This window comes from Schistocerca piceifrons, chromosome 3, assembly GCF_021461385.2.
Source record: "Schistocerca piceifrons isolate TAMUIC-IGC-003096 chromosome 3, iqSchPice1.1, whole genome shotgun sequence".
NCBI lineage: Eukaryota > Metazoa > Arthropoda > Insecta > Orthoptera > Acrididae > Schistocerca > Schistocerca piceifrons.
The window spans coordinates 878440746-878462303 of record NC_060140.1 but is presented as its reverse complement, the minus strand read 5'-3'; the positions used below and the strand labels follow the sequence as shown (position 1 = coordinate 878462303).

Here is a 21558-nt window from a genome sequence, read left to right as displayed (position 1 = left end):
CACTGTTATCTGTGTTGAAAGTAGACATACCAGCCATTAGGTAGGTGGTCATAATGTTCTGGCTGATCAGTGTAGCAGAGCAATGACAAGTTAATATCCTGATGAGTTCTACATGGGGACATTCAGAGCCACAGCTGCGTAATAAGTTCACAATAAAAAGTAAATGAATTAATAAAAAAATTAAAAAACAAGATTTGGCCATGAGTAGAACACAAAGGAGCACACTTAAGAGACAGCTTTTGAGGAAGCTCGGAAATTGGGTAAGGATTATAGACAAGGTACCAGCACGTTACCCCAAAATATAGGAGAAAAGAGGAGAGAAGAAGGTATAATAGTAAGCTGGATACTGTACTCATATATATAAATTGTGTAAGGAATAGGTTAGGTGTACCAAAGAAATGAGGACCTACAATCAAATGAAAGAGAAGGGAGATGTACATAGGGACACTATTGCCGTGAAAATCTGATAGAGTTTAGGAAATGGCCTTCTGAGGAAGCAGGTGTCATTGAGAGTTTCTATAGAAACAGAATACTGCTGGTTTTGATGCTTACTCCAAAGTTGCAAAATTGAGGGCTCTACCTTACTTTTAGTCATCTAATTTATATGCTGGTTTAATAAATGAATAATAGGGATGTAAGTGTGAGCTTTATGTGCTGTTCATAATGTTAATGCTGAGGAGTAAAGAAGTATATGAGGTAAAAAAAGGTTGTTGGGTGTTTCACAATTGTAACTCCTCTTATTTGGTCACAGTGAAACAAAGAATGCAGTTATTATAAACTGAAGAGCCAAAGTAACTGGTACATCTGCCTAACATCGTGTAGGGCCCCCACGAGCACTCAGAAGTGCCGCAGTGCGACATGGCGTGGACTTGACTAATGTCTGAAGTACTGTTGGAGGGAATTGCCATGAAGCCTGCTGGGCTGTCCATAAATCCATAAGAGTACAAGAGAACGGAGATTCCCTCTGAACAGCATATTGCAAGGCATGCACACATATTAGTGTGCGTTTCCTTTGTAAAAATCATCCTCTTATCTGGGCAGTGTTACAACAGTAAAGAGAAATGATACTTACTCAGTGTACAATTAGCACAGTTAAGCAATGAGTTTTTATCCCAGTGCAACTAAAGAGCTGGAGTAGAATCTGGAGGTGCAACTGGTTTACCAAGGCTCTTAATGGTTACTCCCCAAGTACAAACAAATGGAAACAACATACAAGTACTTTACCATCAAAGCATCATCAAGTACTTTATTGTCATACTGCAAGAAAATAATATTTTAATTGTATGAGCTGGCAGTTAGTAAAAAAAACTATGCATTAATTGCTTCCTTCATGTTGATTGCATTACAATTTTAAAATGCTAAGAAGTGTTTATCACTACAATTATTCTTTCGTTACTTATTTAACAGCAATGACATCATTCATCGAAGAATGGGAATTTGTGATGTAACATTTTACTTTTGGCAAAGTGTGATTTTTTACCCAACGTCTACTTAGGTGATGAATGGTTATTGTCACAGTGAAAGTATTTATCATCAGTTAATTTGTTTACAATCATAATCTGTTTCAAAGTTTGTTACTGTCTGTGCATATACACTGGCACAGATGGGAAATGTACATCTCCAAGGCATGGCAACAACATTTTGACTGAATTAGGTTTATAAAAAGGGGCTAAAAACACATGAAAATAAAAATCACTTAAAACTCCCAAAATAAAAATTGAACAAAATGTAGTTATTTACGAGGTCTGTTCAAAAAATTTCAGAACTTTGTTGACAAAACTTTCCTGCACTTAGCTTTTACTTATTGCACATGGTGTCCTTCAAAATACTCTCCTTCACAATCGATACACCGCTCCTAATGCCATTTCCATATCAGGAAATGGTCTTGGTACGCTTGTTGCAGGATCACGCAAAGCCATGTCTGCAAGTTTTCTTTTGTGTCATCTATTGTTGCAAATCTTTGTCCTTCAATGGCGTTTTCAACTTTGGAAATAAAAAGAAGTCCACACAGGCAACGTCTGGAGAGTACAGAGGATGATTATTTTTTTTTTTTTTTTGCAATAGCCTTGCACCAACAGGGATGAATGTGCAGGTGCGTTATCGAGATGCAAGAGCCATGAATTGTCTCACCACATTTCAGGCCATTTCCATCTCACATTTTCTTATAGGCATTGCAACACGTCCCCATAGTACCACTGATTAACAGTTTGTCCCTGAGGCATGAACTCATTATTAACTAATCCTTCAGAGTCAAAGAAAACTATCAGCATGGCTTTGATATTAGACCTGATCTGATGAGCAATTTTTTTCCCCCAACCCATTGTGAAGAAGGGGCCTTGGTCCCAACATCATAATCTTAGACCCATGTCTCAGGACCAGTTATGATTCTCTTAAGATACATCATGTTCTCTTTTGCGCAATACAAAAGCTCTTCACAGACTGCGAGGCAAAAATCTTTCTGATCATGACTAATGAGCCATGGGATGAACTTTGTGGCAACACGATGCATTCCAAGATGCTGTGTCAGGATTTCATGACATAACAAAACTGAAATGTTACATTATTCTGCCATGTCTGACACAGTCAAGTCTTTAATTAGCATGTACAATTTCATTGATGTTCCTGACATGAGCATCATAGGTACACATCGAAGGGTGTCATGAATGAGGGTCCTCTTTAACTTCTGTCCAACCGTTTCTGAACTGTCTGAACCACTCAACACCGAGTATGGCTTAATCGCTCATCACCATAGGATTTGTGTATCATTTGGTCTCTCTCTCTCTCTCTCTCTCTCTCTCTCTCTCTCTCTCTCTCTCTCGAGGTTTTCTCAAGTTTCACAAAAAATTTAATTCAGATGAGTTGCTTCTCTAACTCTGTGCCATCTCTAAATTTGCAAACTGTGCGACAGAACATTCTACTCAATACAGCACCGAACAATTACTAACAGACATACAATGATGAAACTTCTGGCAGTTACACATGAAACACACTTCTGCAGGGATGCCAACCGTATTTCACTCCAACACACCACTGGCGCAAAATTACAAATGGTCTGTAACTTTTTGAACAGTTTTCGTCAAGTCAAATAATTATGAACACATTTTTACAGACAGTTTAATGAACTAATTAATACTAATCAGATCACTGTATTTTTTGAATGAACAAATAATTTCCAGCTATTTAATATTGTAGCCTAAAGTATTATGTTACAGCAGAACCAACTTTTAGTATGCGAAAATTTAGGTCCTGATGACCAATGAGCTCTTTGCCTTATGCAACCTATCTGATGTACATCGAGTGCTTTCAGTCAATCTAAAACTGATAAAAAGAGCTTAGAATTCAACAGAATTATATAAAAATGCAAGAGATTCTTTGCAAACAAAAAGCTCAGAAGCCTTGGAAAAAGCTGAAAAATTACAGGACAGTCCAAAATAATAACAGAGATGCTGAGTAATAGACAGGCATAGCAAAAAGACTGTCACAAATAAAGCTTTTGGCCATTAAGGCTTTCATCAACAATAGATGACGCATGTGCCCACACACACACACACACACACACACACACACACACACACACACACACACACTCACTCACTAAACAAGCTCACGCAAATGCAGCTCTCACACATGGCACACGCAAGCGCATGTATTGTCGATGAAGTGCTTAATGGCCGAAAGTTTTATTTGTGACAGTCTTTTTGCTGTGCCTATCTGCGACTCAGGATCTCCACTATATGGCGACTTTCCTTTTCGTAATATTGTTTTATGGTGTTAAATTATTAATAATAAAAGTAACAAATAAAAAATTAAATGGCAAAATACAAAAGAATGAGTGCTCACAGTAATATCTATTCTTCCAAATGGAATACATTTTACTTTACAAAAGCATGTACTGCATGCAGTATTTTCCTTCATGTCATACTCTTGAAACTAAATAGTATTTTACAAGAACTGCTTACCCGAACAGGAAAGCCTTGGACAACCTCGCTCTGTGCAGTCACATTTACTACTTTATGGCACTCTAGTGTTTTGCACACCAGTTTTGGCCGCAATTGCAGGCAGTGTATTACAAACCTGCCTGATTTATCTTTATCTACTGACTGCAGACGTATAACTAGAAAACAATCATTTAGTTAAAACATTGCAAATTGTTTAAATGTAACTTAAAATTTAAAGGTTAAGATAAAGAAATTAATACATTTTGAGTGGATTCTCCCTTGATCAATCTCAATTTTCTTCTTTTTCTCCCATACATTTTCAGAGAAGTTTCATAACCACAAACACAAAAACATGCACAGGTGGGGGGCGGGGGGTGGGGGAAGACAATTTTATTTCATCGAGGCATAATCCTTTCAAAAAAATATTTATTTATTGAGGAAAACACAGACACAAAAAATGGGCTTCAATTTAAAGATGAACACAATAAAGACGGACTATCTGGTTGACAGTAGCACTTCGAAGTAACTGTAAGTGCTATTTTACCTGCTCTTCTCAATGTAAAATATATCACAAGGAGCATATTTATAATACTGACAGGAACACACATGCTCAACTTCAATAACTGCAGCAAGCATGCAGCTCCCATAGTACCTCAGGTCTGTCATGTGGTGGGTTAGAAGGCGTGCTAAAACTGTACCACCGATTCTTTATTTAAAAGAACCTAAAAGGAAAATGGCGTTCAAAGTTTTTGCTGGAATTGGATCTTGACATTTGTTGATCAACTATATATTATCTGACTATGCAATTTCTTTCCCTCCTGCATTCTGTCATTTATTAAATGTACCAGGTGGTTACAATGAAAGGAAACATGTACTGAAATTGGTCAACTTTAGGAATACTGGTTACAAAGAAAGACAAGGACAAAAGTGTTACACAATAAAAAGGTATATGCTTTCATGCAGTTCTTGACTGGAACCACCATCACTATACGATATTTTAAAAACTATGATATCAATTCATTATAATAACGAAAACTACAGTAAGAAAGCAACAATCACTAATAAGGAAAGGAAACCACAAGTGGCAATTTCAGATAAGAGTTAGATAGAGAGGGGGAGGGAGGGAGGGAGGGAGGGAGGGAGAGAGAGAGAGAGAGAGAGAGAGAGAGAGAGAGAGAGAGAGAGAGAGAGAGCTGTAACCAGAAACATGCACCATTTTCTAAATTATTGCCCACCAATTGTTGAGATATTTGTCCCTCTGTGTCATAAGACAGTGAATTATCATCTCTTAAAATTCCTGGAGCTACGTTGTGAACCAGTTCCGAACGTATTGCTTGATGTCCTTGTTTCTCCAAAATTTGTGTAATTGCAGGGAAACAGATTTGTACTGTATAGTGGGTGACTGAAAACTTTCCATCTAAATGTCTGCAAGAACTACTTGACGGCATTTGGTGTACGATGCCTCGTGTTGCTGTGGAGCAGAATGGCCTCACATACGAGTTGACCAGATCATTTCAATTTGTTTGCTTTGCAAAGGGTGGTCAAGGTTTATGAATATCGCTATGCATTCACTATTATCCCATGCTGCAGAAAGTCAACTTCTTGTCAAAGGAGGTTGTTAGCATAGCCTTTCCCATACTTATGTGAACAGCCCTGGATATTTTTTGGTGGCAGTGACCCAGCATGCTTGTACTGAAAACTTAAATTATTTTGACTGTGTCGAAGTGATGACACTATGTTTCATCTGTAGCAACCACTTGTGACAGGAAGTCATTCCTCTCCCTGATATAGCACTGCAGATGTTCAATAGAGTATCATTCAACACACTTCCTGTGCTGGTTGAAGACTGTGAGGCACCCACTGGGTGCACACCTTGTCAAATTCCAATCTGCAGTTAACAGTAGCATGAACACTTCCAATGCTCAATCCTGGAAATGTCTGCTACCATAACTAGCTGGCCTTGAATAGTCAGGTCATCCACGTACTGGACAATGGTACTGGTAATGCAGTATGGAGTTCCATACTGAACATCAACGGCCAATGACATCCATCCATCCATCCTTGAATTGCTTGTGCCATGTCTAGCCCTTGCTTCGGACATACAGTGCACTCTGCAGCCCTCTACTATTCTTTGATGAATTACTAACCCCCTCATTTCTACAAGTGTCTGGCACTACACCCCTTTGCTCTTCTTTGAAGCAGACACTTCACTGTTTCCAGTACAGCCTGAGTGCATTGGTAGGCGAATGTGTGCTCACCCAGGCATCACATGGGTGCTTACCTACGTCCCTCTAGCGGTGAGTTTGGAACACATCCGTGCTCTTATGGGGACCACACTTTTTCCACTGATAATGACATTATGACCCTCCCAATGGTTTTCATTTTACAGCACGCAGGTACTTTCTTTTTGAGTGCATCTTATATGCATGAGTGATTGGCAGCATATAGCCGTTTTTTAAAATAGAATATCCTCTCTTTCTCTCTCCCCCCTAAGGAAGAAATAATGAGATGGATAGGATAGATGGCTGCTCACCACACAGAGGTGTTGAGTCACAAACAGGCAAAATGAAAAAAAATGCACTGGGACAATGTTCTTCCTCAGAAACAGAAAAAGCACGCACGCACGCACGCGCACGCACACACGCACGCACGCACACAGCCTCCAGGTGCAAAGGTCTAACTGCAACTGCATCTGATGTGGGCAGCAATCTAGCTGGGATGCATAGTGGGGGTAGGGAAGAGGTGTGGGGCAGGGAAAGGGAGGGACAGCAGGGTATGGCTGGGGGACACACAGGGATGTAATAAGGCGGGAGAGGGAGAGGAAAGATCTATGTAGGTGCATGGGTGGGATAGGAGTGTAGCACTGGAGTGGGAGCAGAGAGGGGGATAAGCAGGTGGAAGACAGAGACCAGTGAAAGTTGAGGCCAAGGGGGATATGGGAATCAGGGGATGTATTGTAGGAAGAACTTCCACCTGACCAATTCAGGAAACTGGTGTTAGTGGGAAGAATCCAGACAGTTTTTTTAGGGTGCAAAAACAACTAAGCTCATAAGGGAGAAACATCAAAATATGCTGTAGAGACAGTGGAGGCCCTGAACCAAAGATTAAATGCCCTTCGCTGTATTGCTGCAATGGATAAGAAATAAAACACAGTTGACAGCCCATGTGTCATTTGCTAAACACCCAATAACCCAAGGCATCAAACATAAATTAGAATGTAAGTAGTTAAAAAAAAGGGCATTAGGTCAGGAAATGGCGAACCATCACAGAGTGACAGCAAATGAGCACAAAGTGGAGCGGGATCACCAATTTAGCAAATAGCAATAGCAAAATCGACAATACCCAATACACAACCTAACTACAATGATGATCTAATGGCGCAAGAGCGAGATGAGGTCAGCCAAGTGGCTGTGAGAGGAGAAGTTTATTTCCCTGGAGCTTGTTCCCATGAAGAGAAGACCAGTGGTGATACCAAAGTGACACCATAGGAGGATTACAGCTTTGACAGTAACCCCATTTTCTGTCACACCAATCTGATGAGGAACCCACATGAACATCACAGTGGCTCACTCAACAGCGAGAAAGTGGCAGCTTCTTAGATCTGTTGCACTAAGGGATGCAATGTGTACAGCACTCAGAGGCTCTGAAGTGCACAGTGTGTGACACAATTAACACTCTGCCGTCCGCACGTCTCATACAAATTCATTTGTCTGGCACTGGCAGTGCTAATTATAATTACTTGGCTTGTCGCCGGCCATTCTTGACATTACTGGGAGTATATAAATTGTTAAGTTTTACTAATCTTATCGTTAGTTCTCATAACTTCTCAACCCTGTTCCCCAACTTCCATGAAATTTCGAAGATATACTTACATAAATAAATACAAAATTTGTTTATTTGCATTGTCTTTGGTACTTAGTATTTCTCTTTCATATGATATGCAGCAAAATAGTCTCCAAGATGTAACTTAACTCCACAAGACTTGCACATTAAGTTGTTGGTCGTTCTTTTTTGTTTTTGGAGCATACATGGCAGTTTCTTCAGTTTTGTTTTTTCATTTCAGAAATAAGTATTAGTTGTTGCTGTTTTATGTGACTGGATCACGATGAGACATACACGATGTAGTGGCAACCTCCAAGTTTTGCTCAGAAGCAGGTACATGGTCTTTTATCCGCAAATCAGACACTTTCAATAAAAAATCGTGAAATCAGAGACTTTTCTGTATTGACATATTGACATGTATGGAACGCATTAAATAATGCACAATTAAAGAGGTACATGCAAACATTTTTTGACCATTTTATAGTTTTTCTGTATATAAGGTAATAACTCTAATATTGGCATGCCTGATCCACTCCTGTCATGTATTTCTTGTAGTGTAATACACTTTCAGGTTTGTTTATTGTGTAATTGGTTTTTCTACATTTTCTTTGAGTGTCAGTGGAAGTGGCATGTGTGTTGTAGAGATCATTCGTATCGTTTTAGTTTTCGAAGCTCTCCATACCTGTGCGAATACTTCACTTTTCCTTTGATGACAAGCTGCAATCACATTGACTTTTGCGTGCTTTAATTTTTACAAAAATCCTTTATTTTGCCGTATCATTCAACAAACTCTAATTTTCTTTTCAAGTAACTTCTCTGCAAGTTCTACACTGTTATAATAATTATCCATGTAGAAGTAATGCCACTTTACATAAGAAGGTGTCAATGGTTCTATCACTGTTTTTGCTAAAGTCTGTCCAGTGATAGAATATATCTTGAATGAGGAAATGTATCCTGTATTCTAATCACACACCATCCGAATGAATATGCAGTATTTCATCATTTTCGATGGATTGTAAACTTTAAATTTTAATCGTCCAGGCCATGGTATCATTCCTTCATCAATTGAGATGTTTTGACTTAGATTAAAATTTTCTTTAAGCTTTTTGGAAAAATAATCAGTTACGAATTGCCCTTTAAATCCAGTCAGCATTATCTGGTTTATTATTGTTGTTGGAAAAATGTAAAAATGATAATATTTGTCTGAATCGGTTGCGGGACAGTGTTTTGCGAAATATTGTTGTGTCTATCAATGGATTCATTGATGAATAATCATCGATCCTTGATTTTCTTTACAATTCCCATAAGGATAGCAAGACCAAACCATTTTCTAAGTTCGGGTCCCGTTATGTCGACAAATTTGGCATTTTTTTATCCAATTTCCTTCAATTGCAGTTTTGACTGTAGTGCTTGCTGATTTCGTTGTTAATATATTCAAATACATTGTTCCCAATAAATAGTTCTAGGATATCCTCGACGCTCTGTGAATCTTTTGGAAATATGTTTGGACCCGAAGATCCTTCAAATTTATTACTGCTCCTCGGTAAATCAAAGTCTGTCCACTGTGCATGGTCTTCTTCGTCTGATTCATCCGAATCAGTTAGCAACCATAGTGTTTGCCTAGTTCTTCTTGGACGTATTTCACTATCTTCCGACAATTCTGCTACACTTTCATTTTTTTGATATCCAATGTCTTCTTCCCAATCGGCCAAGTCATCCGAAACATCAGACAAGGCGTCCGCGCATTCATCGTAAATAATCTTATCGTCTCTTTCGTCTGCCATGATGAAAGGGCACAAGTACTTATAAAAACAAAATACTTGTTGTGTGTAACTCATTGTTACCTAAACACAACACCAACAGAATGCAAAAGATACTAAAGTGCTGTCGCCGGCCACTGCATGACACTTGCTCACGACACCACTGTGGTGTCGCCGGCCGTTGACCGCTATTTTGTGCACGACACCAGTGTGGTGTCGCCGGATGGTATAGTGTTAAAAAGCCTGTGTCGCCGGATATACTGGGTGGCCTGATAGAGGGCAAGGAGCCCTGCTCTAACCATTAAGCAGTGTTCTGGAAGCCAATTCCAAAAATGGTTGGTGCCAATGACGGCACATCCACTATCACGGTCGGTCATAGTGACAGCACCTTTGTGTACACTGATGGCTCTAAGTTGTGTGCAAAGGTCAAGAAACTTACTCTATGACAGATCGTATCCAGAGCAGTTACCTTAGGAAACAAATGAAATCCAAGATGAACATGGGCTGCCACGTGAAGCCAATGTGATGAACTTAAGCTGCCAGAGTAGGAGCCGAAAGTGAACTCTGGGAGGTAACAGACACATGCCCCACACTGGCAGCCAAGGGTGTTATTGAAAAAGGAGGCAGGTGGCCAGGCATGCCAAACAAGCAGCATGCTTATCTGCTGACAAGAACATCACACCAATATGACAGTGGTACTTCGGCAGTTTCTGCATACATTGTCTCAACCAGGCTAGTGTAGAAGGTGCCAGTGACCAAATGAATTCCACGATGGTGGATTGTATCAAGATGGCGTAATATGGCTGGACATGCAGATACATAAACGAAACACCCATTGTCCAGTTTCAAAGGGATCGGTACAAACGAAGGAGGGTGGTCCGATTCACTCCCTAGAACGTTAGACACAGAATAGAGGGTACAGCGTACAGCCAGGTAAGACATGTGGGAACCAAGAAGGTTTTCTATCAAGCATGAGTCCCAGGAATTTCGGAGTTTCAGTGAACGGAAGAACGATACGTCCATGATGTAAAGACGGTGGAAGAAACCCATGGTGCCATCAGAAATTCATATAAATGGTTTTGTCAGTGGAATAACAAAAGCCACTGTCGATACTCCACGAGTAAAGACGACTGAGACATCACTGAAGAAACCATTCAAGAAGACAAGTCTGTAGAAAACTGCAACAGATCGGAAAGTCATTGACAGAACAAGGAGACAGGCCATAATGAGGTTAATGACTATAGCAAAGAGGGCAACACTCGGGACAAAGCTTTGAGGCACCCTGTTCTCATGGATGAAGGTGTCCAACAAGGTTGAACCAATAGGTACCTTGAAAACCAAGTCTTTTAAAAATTCCTGAAGGAAACTGGGTAGCTAGCCTTGGAAGCTCCCACGTGTATAGCTTACAGAGGATAGTCCTTCAACAGGTGTCATAGGCTTTCTCCAAATCACGAAACATGGCCACAGTCTGGTATTTCCGCAGAAAACCGTTCATGACATGGGTTGAGAAAGTGACGAGATGGTCAACTGCAGAATGGTGCACTTGAAATCCACACTGTCCAGAGGTTAGTAGATTGTGAGACTCAAGCCACCATATCAGCTGTCCATGAATCTCACATTCCATCACCCTGCATTTCACAGCTGGTGAGAGAAATGGGGCAGTAGCTAGAAGGAAGGTGTCTGTCCCTACCAGGCTTAAGTATGGGTATGACAGTAGTTTCACATCAGAATCTGGGAAATACGCCATCTGCCAAAATGCAATTGTACATATAAAGGAGAAGTTCTTGCTCGCAACAGAAAGGTGCTGTAACATCTACATGTGACCAAAATCCAGCCTTGGGGTGAAAGATAGGGCTGAAGTCAGCACATGATCTAGCTCCCTCATAGTAAAGGCGGCATTGTAACATTCATGATTCTAAGAAGAGAAGGGTATCATCCAAGCTGCCTCCATTTGTTTCCAAGAGAGAAAAGCAGGGTGACGGGTGGAGCTCAAAATCTCTGCAAAACAGCGGCTCAAGGTGTTGGATATAGCAATAGGGTCCACAATGACTTCATCTGCTATGATCAGGCCAGAAACTAGGGAATGGATATGGTCCCAGAGAGCTGTCAGATTGCCCTACATGACTGAAGAGGGAGTGAAACTGTTGAAAGAACTAGTAAATGAAATACAGCTAGTTTTTTTGCTATTGTGAAGAACGCGACGACACTGTGCATGCAACCGTTTATAATGGATACAGTTCGTCATTGCAGGATAACTGTTAAAAGAAGTTGAGAGCACGTCTCTGTGCACGAATCACATCACAGCACGCCTCAGACCAGTAGGGGATTGGGACACAGCACAGTCAGCAGCAAGGATAATGTTCATGAGGTACTCTACCTATTCATCACAACTGGGGAAATGTTGCTCATCAAAGGTAAACAGGGAAGAGTAAAGCCTTAAGTCAGCCTTAGAAAACTGCAAATTGGGTTTACACATAAGTGGGGCAAAAAACTGCAAATTGGGTTTACACATAAGTGGGATAGAAATCAGCAAACTGATTGCACATAGGAAATGGTCCCATGAGTACATGTCAAAGGGAACGAACCACTCGAGATGATGGGCAAGCTGGGTAGTGCACAACAAGAGATCCAAATGGGAATAGGTGTGCACAGAGTCTGAACATGGGTGCTCCAGTGTTAACACCCATGAGGTTGAGTTGGTTGAGGTCAGTCATGAGGGCACCTCCCGGATAGGTTCTGGAAGAGCCCCGAAGTGGATCGTGTGAAGTCACTGAGCAGCAAAATGGGGTGAGGGAGTTGACCACTAAGCTGGAGGGAGTCTGCCTGGTGACACTGAATGACGCAGGTATGCAGAAGTTGCAAAGAGAAAAGGTGAAGCAAGGAAGAATGCAGACCGCAACAGTTTGCAGCAAGTGTTTAGTGAGATGATTTGGCTATGAATGTCATCCCAGATCAGCAGCACGTGACTCCCCATGACATGGAATGCCATGCTTTGGGGGGAAAGGTCAAGGTGGACCTTAAGGAAATGCAAGAAGTCAAAGTGGTCACAAGAATGCAATTTTGTTTCCTGGAGGCAAAAAACAACCAGACGCTGCAATTCTAAGAGCAGCCCCATTTCCTGGTAGTTGGATCTAATGTCATGAACATTCCACTGCAGACGAGTCATAAGGGGGATTGGGGATGAGGGAACAAATGAAAGGTAGTCACCTTGGCAGCTGCTGAGTATCAGTCTTTTGAAAACTCATTGCGACAGGGCGCAGAGGTTGGAAGTTCTTATTCCATGAGATCAGCAGAGGTGTCAGAATTCTCACTGGGTCAGCTTGCAAATTTCAGGGCAGAAAAATAGTATGCGGTGCACACCAGCAAAATGGAGGGTATCATACAGAGACGCCATTGAAGAGGATCTACAAGTCGGGTAAGGAAAACTGTTTGCCTTTGATTTCTTTGAGCCTTTGCAGTTGGCAGAAGAAGTCTCAAATGTTTGTTGGCTGGAGGGACCACAGATTCTTCGCGGGATTATTCCTTTTGTTCTTTGCAGCCTGCTGGTTGTGCAGCAGGTGATTTTGCCACCAGAAGCAAAGATTTGGTGCCTCGTTGCACAGCTAGAGGAGAATGGGAGTGGGATGCTGCCACAATACTGGGCGATTTTACGACTGCAATGTTGAATTGCACCTCTCAAGACTGCATGGACATGTCCTTCATGGAGCGAGGTGTAGCGAGAACGGCACTTTCAGGTGCCGGGTGGTAAGATGAAGGGCTTTCAACAAGCCAATAACTCGTCAGTGACAGGGTAACATACTTTTTTCCTTCATCCTGATCTCCTGGAAGGCGTGTTCATCCAGATACATGGGAAACTCACAGGATAAGGTGCAATGGTCACCATTACAATTAATACAGCAGGGAGAAGGAGCCTAGCAATAGCCCTTGTGAGCATCCCTACCACAAATAACACATCTGCCCATATTTTTACATTTTACAGGAAATGTGAACAGGCCGTTGTAACACCAACACTGTTAGCAATGCAGCAGGTTGGCACTGTACTGTCAGACTTTGATGGCTTCATAGCCTGCTTTGATCTTTGATGGAAGCTCGATTCGATCAAATGTGAGAAAGAGAGTGCTTGGATGCACTACGATTGCATCAACCTTTTTCCTTATCCAATGGACTGCAGTGACGCCTTGATAAGAGAGGTAAGTTTGGATTTCTCCCTCAGTCCTGACCACCAAGCAGCCAAGTATAAACAACACCATGTGAAAAATTCAGTGTTTGGGTGGCCTCGACACGAACAGGATAGCCGTGGAATGGCAAAGCTGTAAACAGTTGTTGGGCTTGAAAATCACAACTGGTCTCCAGAAGCAAAGTCCCATTGCGTAAACAAGAGCAGGATTTCACCGTGCCTGCAACTGCATCAATATCTTTCTGAATAATAAGTGGATTAACTGTAGCAAAGGACTGACCACCTTTGGTACATGATACTATGAGGAACCGAGGTGCAGCTGGAAGAGTCTTGGAATCTTTAGCCTCATTCCATTTACATTTAGTAGACATAGACTGAGAAAGTGGTTGGCTCATTATGAATAACTCCCCTATGATTGGCAGCGTCTCTGATGGCACACTCCTTCCAACTGGGTCGGGGGGGGGGGGGGGGGGGGGGGCGCTATCGGGGGTGGGGGGGGTGTGGGTGGGAGGGGCATCACCCACCTTAGGTGATTGTTCAAACCTCAGAACTCTTGAAAGAGTGACTAACTGCAATTTGGGAAAGTCACAGCTCAGGGAATCACCCCTCCCTGGACTTGGCCTGTACCAGGGGGAATGTGCTAACTTACTGTCAACCAAGGGCCGGGAATTACACGTTATCCGGTCACCTGTTACATGTCAAACACGTGGGCCAGCCTTTGAGAGTGCAAAAGGGAGGAAGAGGAAATAAAGAGGAACTTTGAAACACTAAAGTGGAAGAAGGGTGAGAGGGGGGAAAGGAGGAGGAGGAGGAGGAGGAGGAGGAAGAAGAAGAAGAAGAAGAAGAAGAAGTAGAAGAAAAAACCACATGAGGGACTGTTCTGATGTCAGGCTACTAAAACTTCAGAATACATTCCCAAAAACATTCAAGACATGTTCCCCAAGGGAGAGGAAAAAGAATAGCAGGAGAATAAACATGCAGCACAGATAGGAAAAAGGTGCTGCAAAGGTTGGTGCCCCATAGCAGCAAAGCACGAATTTACGAAAGAGTGGTGAGCCCCCCCTAGAGGGGAATTCACATGGTACAGACCGTGAAGCAGTCATTAACGTGAAGCACAGTGTTGGGTGGCATGTTCAGCAACTGCGTGGGCGAGCTGTCTCTGTCACAATTTGGCAGTGGCCATTCACACTGACAGATTATTAGTTATCATGGCCACAAGAATGCCGCACAGTGGTTGCAGCTAAGTTGGTAGATCACATGGCTGTCTTTACATCTGGCCTTGCCTTTGGCAGGCTGGGACATGCCAGTGACCAAACTGGAGTAGGTAGTAGTGGGACGTTGTATGAGGCAGATCTTTCATTCAGGTCTGTTGCCGGGATATGAGCCATGAGGCATGTGATTGGAAGCAGGGGTGGAGTAGGGATGGACAAGGATATTGTGTAGTTCACATGGGCAGCAGAATATCACCTCCTCCTCAATTTTTATGGTTTTCTTTTTCCATAAGCAAGGTTTATCTTATACTAGCATTCATTTTATTATTTTTCACTGCTCTATTTTAACATTAATCCTTTCACTGGTATGGATGTGCCGTTGCTTTTGTTGTGGCTGTACAGCACGGCAAATGCTGGTGCTTGTGCTAAGAAATGGTGTTCCAGCCAATATGAAACACTTATCACCCGATTTTTTTAAAATTATTAGATGAAAAAAACTGACTTTTACAGATCTTACAGTCTGATACCTTCACTCAATAAAGAAGTAAATATCTTTTTCTTTTCCATCATACTTATTGCGCTGCATCAAATTAAGTAAAACATTGCAAAAAATTTTAAAGAGCTCGCAAAGGAGAAAATGCATTGCGTAAACTTTGTGTGTGGTTGATTTTAGCTCATACATTGCAATGAACTAAATGTAGATAAGATACCGAAATTTTATTTACAAATGAGAGCAGAAAAATGTCTCATTTCGTTTCCGAGTTATTGGGTTTTATATCCGAAAAACAGTTGTGTGCGATGAGCTCATTTGTGTCTTTGTGCTTGCAAATCATGTGGTCATAAAAGTCATCATATCTCGCAAACAATTCAAGATATCGACCCCCCTCCCCCCCCCCTTTTTTTTGTTGCAAAAGAGAGCATGCAATGAGGAACATATGTTGTATGATAAATATTCTAAACTTTTTTTATTCACCAAGATATGGAAGTAACTCATTCGCAGAAGTGAGAGGGCATCTCAGGGCACATTCAGGCATTCATTCACAGTATGTAGGAAAATCAGAGCAGCACACATATCCACATCCAAAATACCTGGGTAACAGTTTAGCAAGATGTGTATATGTTACACTGAAACACCGAAATCTGGAGAATGTCAAATTTCACCGGTGAATGTCAACATTCACATAGTTGCTTAGGGTATGTGCAAAATATTTGCTAAATACCCTTATTTCTGATTTGTTGTTGTTGTGGTCCTCAGTCCTGAGACTGGTTTGATGCAGCTCTCCATGCTACTCTATCCTGTGCAAGCTTCATCATCTCCCAGTACCTACTGCAACCTACATCCTTCTGAATCTGCTTAGTGTATTCACCTCTTGGTCTCCCTCTATGATTTTTACCCTCCACGCTGCCCTCCAATACTAAATTGGCGATCCCTTGATGCCTCAGAACATGTCCTACCAACCGATCCCTTCTTCTGGTCAAGTTGTGCCACAAGCTTCTCTTCTCCCCAATCCTATTCAATACCTCCTCATTAGTTATGTGATCTACCCATCTAATCTTCAGCATTCTTCTGTAGCACCACATTTCGAAAGCTTCTATTCTCTTCTTGTCTAAACTATTTATCGTCCATGTTTCACTTCCATACATGGCTACACTCCACACAAATACTTTCAGAAATGACTTCCTGACACTTAAATCTAGACTCGATGTTAACAAATTTCTCTTCTTAAGAAACGCTCTCCTTGCCATTGCCAATCTACATTTTATATCCTCTCTACTTCGACCATCATCAGTTATTTTGCTCCCCAAATAGCAAAACTCCTTTACTACTTTAAGTGTCTCATTTCCTAATCTAATTCCCTCAGCATCACCCGACTTAATTCGACTACATTCCATTATCCTTGTTTTGATTTTGTTGATGTTCATCTTATATCCTCCATTCAAGACACTATCCATTCCGTTCAACTGCTCTTCCAAGTCCTTTGCTGTCTCTGACAGAATTACAATGTCATCGGCGAACCTCAAAGTTTTTATTTCTTCTCCATGGATTTTAATACCTACTCTGAATTTTTCTTTTGTTTCCTTCACTGCTTGCTCAATATACAGATTGAATAACATCGGGGAGAGACTACAACCCTGTCTCACTCCCTTCCCAACCACTGCTTCCCTTTCATGTCCCTCAACTCCTTATAACTGCCATCTGGTTTCTGTACAAATTGTAAATAGCCTTTCTCTCCCTGCATTTTACTCCTGCCACCTTCAGAATTTGGAAGAGAGTATTCCAGTCAACATTGTCAAAAGCTTTCTCTAAGTCTACAAATGCTAGAAACGTAGGTTTGCCCTTACTTAATCTTGCTTCTAAGATAAGTCGTAGGGCCAGTATTGCCTCACGTGTTCCAACATTTCTACGGAATCCAAACTGATCTTCCCAGAGGTCGGCTTCTACTAGTTTTTCCATTCGTCTGTAAATAATTCGCGTTAGTATTTTGCAGCTGTGACTTATTAAACTGATAGTTCGGTAATTTTCACATCTGTCAACACCTGCTTTCTTTGGGATTGGAATTATTATATTATTCTTGAAGTCTGAGAGTATTTCGCCTGTTTCATACATCTTGCTCACCAGATGGTAGAGTTTTGTCAGGACTGGCTCTCCCAAAGCCGTCAGTAGTTCCAATGGAATGCTGTCTACTCTGGGGGCCTTGTTTCGACTCAGGTCTTTCAGTGCTCTGTCAAACTCTTCACGCAGTATCGTATCTCCCATTTCATCTTCATCTACATACTCGTCTATTTCCATAATATTGTCCTCAAGTACATCGCCCTTGTATGGACCCTCTATATACTCCTTCCACCTTTCTGCTTTCCCTTCTTTGCTTAGAACTGGGTTTCCATCTGAGCTCTTGATGTTCATACAAGTCGTTCTCTTATCTCCAAAGGTCTCTTTAATTTTCCTGTAGGCAGTATCTATCTTACCCCTAGTAAGATAGGCCTCTACATCCTTACATTTGTCCTCTAGCCATCCCTGCTCAGCCATTTTGCACTTCCTGTCGATCTCATTTTTGAGACGTTTGTATTCCTTTTTGCCTGCTTCATTTACTGCATTTTTATATTTTCTCCTTTCATCAATTAAATTCAATATTTCTTCTGTTACCCAAGGATTTCTACTAGCCCTCATCTTTTTACCTACTTGATCCTGTGCTGCCTTCACTACTTCATCCCTCAAAGCTACCCATTCTTCTTCTACCGTGTTTCTTTCCCCCAATCCTGCCAATTGTTCCCTTATGCTCTCCCTGAAACTCTGTAAAACTTATGGTTCTTTCAGTTTATCCAGGTCCCATCTCCTTAAATTCCCATCTTTTTGCAGTTTCTTCAGTTTTAATCTACAGTTCATAACCAATAGATTGTGGTCAGAGTCCACATCTGCCCCTGGAAATGTCTTACAATTTAAAACCTGGTTCCTAAATCTCTGTCTTACCATTATATAATCTATCTGAAACCTGTCAGTATCTCCAGGCTTCTTCCATGTATACAGCCTTCTTTTATGATTCTTGAACCAAGTGTTAGCTATGATTAAGTTATGCTCTGTGCAAAATTCTACCAGGCGGCTTCCTCTTTCATTTCTTAGCCCCAATCCATATTCACCTACCACGTTTCCTTCTCTCCCTTTTCCTACTACCGAATTCCAGTCACCCATGACTATTAAATTTTCGTCACCCTTCACTATCTGAATAATTTCTTTTATCTCATCATACATTTCTTCAATTTCTTCGTCATCTGCAGAGCTAGTTGGCATATAAACTTGTACTACTGTAGTAGGTGTGGGCTTCGTATCTATCTTGGCCACAATAATGCGTTCACTATGCTGTTTGTAGTAGCTTAACCGCATTCCTATTTTCCTATTCATTATTAACCTACTCCTGCATTACCCCAATTTGATTTTGTGTTTATAACCCTGTAGTCACCTGACCAGAAGTCTTGTTCCTCCTGCCACCGAACTTCACTAATTCCCACTATATCTAACTTTAACCTATATATTTCCCTTTTTAAATTTTCTAACCTACCTGCCCGATAAAGGGATCTGACATTCCATGCTACGATCCGTAGAACGCCGGTTTTCTTTCTCCTGATAACGACATCCTCTTGAGTAGTCCCCGCCCGGAGATCCGAATGGGGGACTATTTTACCTCCGGAATATTTTACCCAAGAGGACGCCATCATTATTTAATCATAAAGTAAAGCTGCATGCCCTCGGGAAAAATTACAGCTGTAGTTTCCCCTTGCTTTCAGCCGTTCGCAGTACCAGCACAGCAAGGCCGGTTTGGTTATTGTTACAAGGCCAGATCAGTCAATCATCCAGACTGTTGCCCTTGCAACTACTGAAAAGGCTGCTGCCCCTCTTCAGGAACCACACGTTTGTCTGGCCTCTCAACAGAATTTTGACATTCACCATGCACTAACGGTGAATGTTGAACATGTTGGAGATTTGTATTTTCTTCTCCATAATTCAGTCGCTATAAAACATCACAAGGGTGATTTAACTTTTTTGCCTCTCTTTCTGAAAGGAATGACCAAGAATTTAATATACACAGTACATTCTACACGAGAAAAGAAAATAGTTATTAAAAAATTACTTATGTGATTCAAATCTTATTTATTGCAACAACTTAAACTTTGTGACACTTTGAATTGCTCAAGAGTCCCTTGCTTTTACAACTGCATTTATTTGTGGAACACTTCCTTTTGCAATGACCGTGTGTATAGCCTTGTCCCCCACTTCTCGAATTAGCTGCAGCTGCTTCTCTCAGCGACATTTCTTGAAAAGAAATCTCATCTACAAAAAGTAACTTTTCTTTACAAATTATGAACTGATTACGTGTGTAAAGCTGCTTGAGGGTACGATTTTTATTTGCCAGTTTATAGAAGCCTTAGTCTTCTATTCCAACAACAACTGCTAACACATTTCAGCTATCTGTACAACCACGGTCGACATCAGGGACTTGTATTCATACATTATCACCAAATTGAGCAGGAGGAAATTGTTTTTGTGAGTTTCGTAACATCTGTGTTGCTTGCAGTTGAAAATTTTCTTTCGCGGCCACTCTTTTTGTAGAAATCAACTCGTGTTTTTCAGACAGAATTTGATGTGAAGACATTGTAGGTTGTAGGTCCTCTTCATTATTTTTCTTTGGAATGTGGTTTTCGGTATGACCACCGCTCAAATTTTTTTTGTAAGCATTAACAGTTTCTTCAAGCTGTTCTTCGGTTTCAGAAGTATTGGCAATTTCTTCGAGTTTTCTTCAGTTTCAATATTTGCAATTTGTTCGCCAGGCAAAAAAGATGATGCTGTGCCTCTTTTTGCTTTAATGCCAAACATGGCTTCATAAGGACTTTGGCGTATTCCTTTGTGGTATGTAGTGTTCTTGGCAAATTGAACAAAGGATAAAGCATCTGACCATTTATTTGTATCGTTATCGTTCAACCATGCAGTTAGCATATTCTGTATATCCTGATTGGCCCTTTCAACTGAGCCTTGTGTTTGACTGTGACGAGGCTTTCCATGAACCATTTTAACATCTTTCCACATAGCGCATATTTCGGATATGACTTCACTACTAAATTCTCTACCATTACATGACTGCAATATTGCTGGTGCACCAAATGTTAAAAATACTGAAAGAACGTGATGCACTACTTCTTCAGCTCTTAGTTTTCAAAGGTCGTAGCTGGACAAACTTAGTTAAATGATCTTGGTACACCATTATGAACTTACATTCGCCATCTCTGTTTGACTGCAGATCTATCATATCAACTTGACATCTTGAGTTTAATTCAGAACTAACCATTGGCTTTGCAACAATACCTTTCTTAGGTGCACTGTGTTTCATTTGACACTGTTTGCATAAATTTAAATACAACATTACAACTTCATAAGAAATATTTTTGTATTTAACTTTTAACTTTTTAAGCATACGTGTTCTACCTCCGTGGCCTATTCTGATGCGAGTTTCATATATTATACTGTACAATTCTTCATTGTTAACATAATACTGTATGTTTGTTTACCATGATTTTAATGGCAAAATTAACTTCTCTTCTTCATTAATTTTTAAAACATCAAAACGTTTTAATCGTCTACAATCCAAAGGTGTGTTGCATTTAACTTTAGCAGAAACCACTTCAGAAAGTATTTTAGAATACTTTTCTTGAGAAAAATAAAAACAATTGTCTTCTCGTTTACCCGCAATTAATACATTTAACTTTTCATGAAGAAGATCACGATTTACTGCAGTATCTGTTTAATATAAATTAAGGTATTGGAAAAAAAATTAAGAACATGTTGCTCACGTTATCAAATCTTGCACAAGATGGACAAAGCTGATTGACTCCGAGCAGAAAAAAGGATTTGGAAGGAGAGAGCCAGTCGCTTGTTTTTTGACTCTTCTGTTTTGGACCTCCACCAGAACATATCTGTGACTGGCGTATTTGGTATCTGTTGACATTCACCAGTGAGAGTCGACACACTCCAATTTCGGCCATTCACGATAACATACACACACCAACAGCAGCAAAAGGGCTAAAAATTAAATTTTACTTCAATAAAAAAGGAAGCTGCAATGAAAAAGCAATTCCTGTTCCCAGTAGTCTATGGAACATCT

At 40.8% G+C, this 21558-nt stretch overlaps 1 protein-coding gene across 1 annotated transcript in view; it reads right to left on the bottom strand.

Moving 5' to 3' along the window:
- Positions 1-21558, bottom strand: part of LOC124787906 (tripeptidyl-peptidase 2) — a 281148-nt gene that overhangs the window by 85730 nt on the left and 173860 nt on the right. The window contains exon 14 of the mRNA XM_047254886.1: positions 3960-4114. Within this exon, the coding sequence (XP_047110842.1) occupies positions 3960-4114 (155 nt within the window). The remainder of the gene's footprint in view (positions 1-3959; positions 4115-21558) is intronic.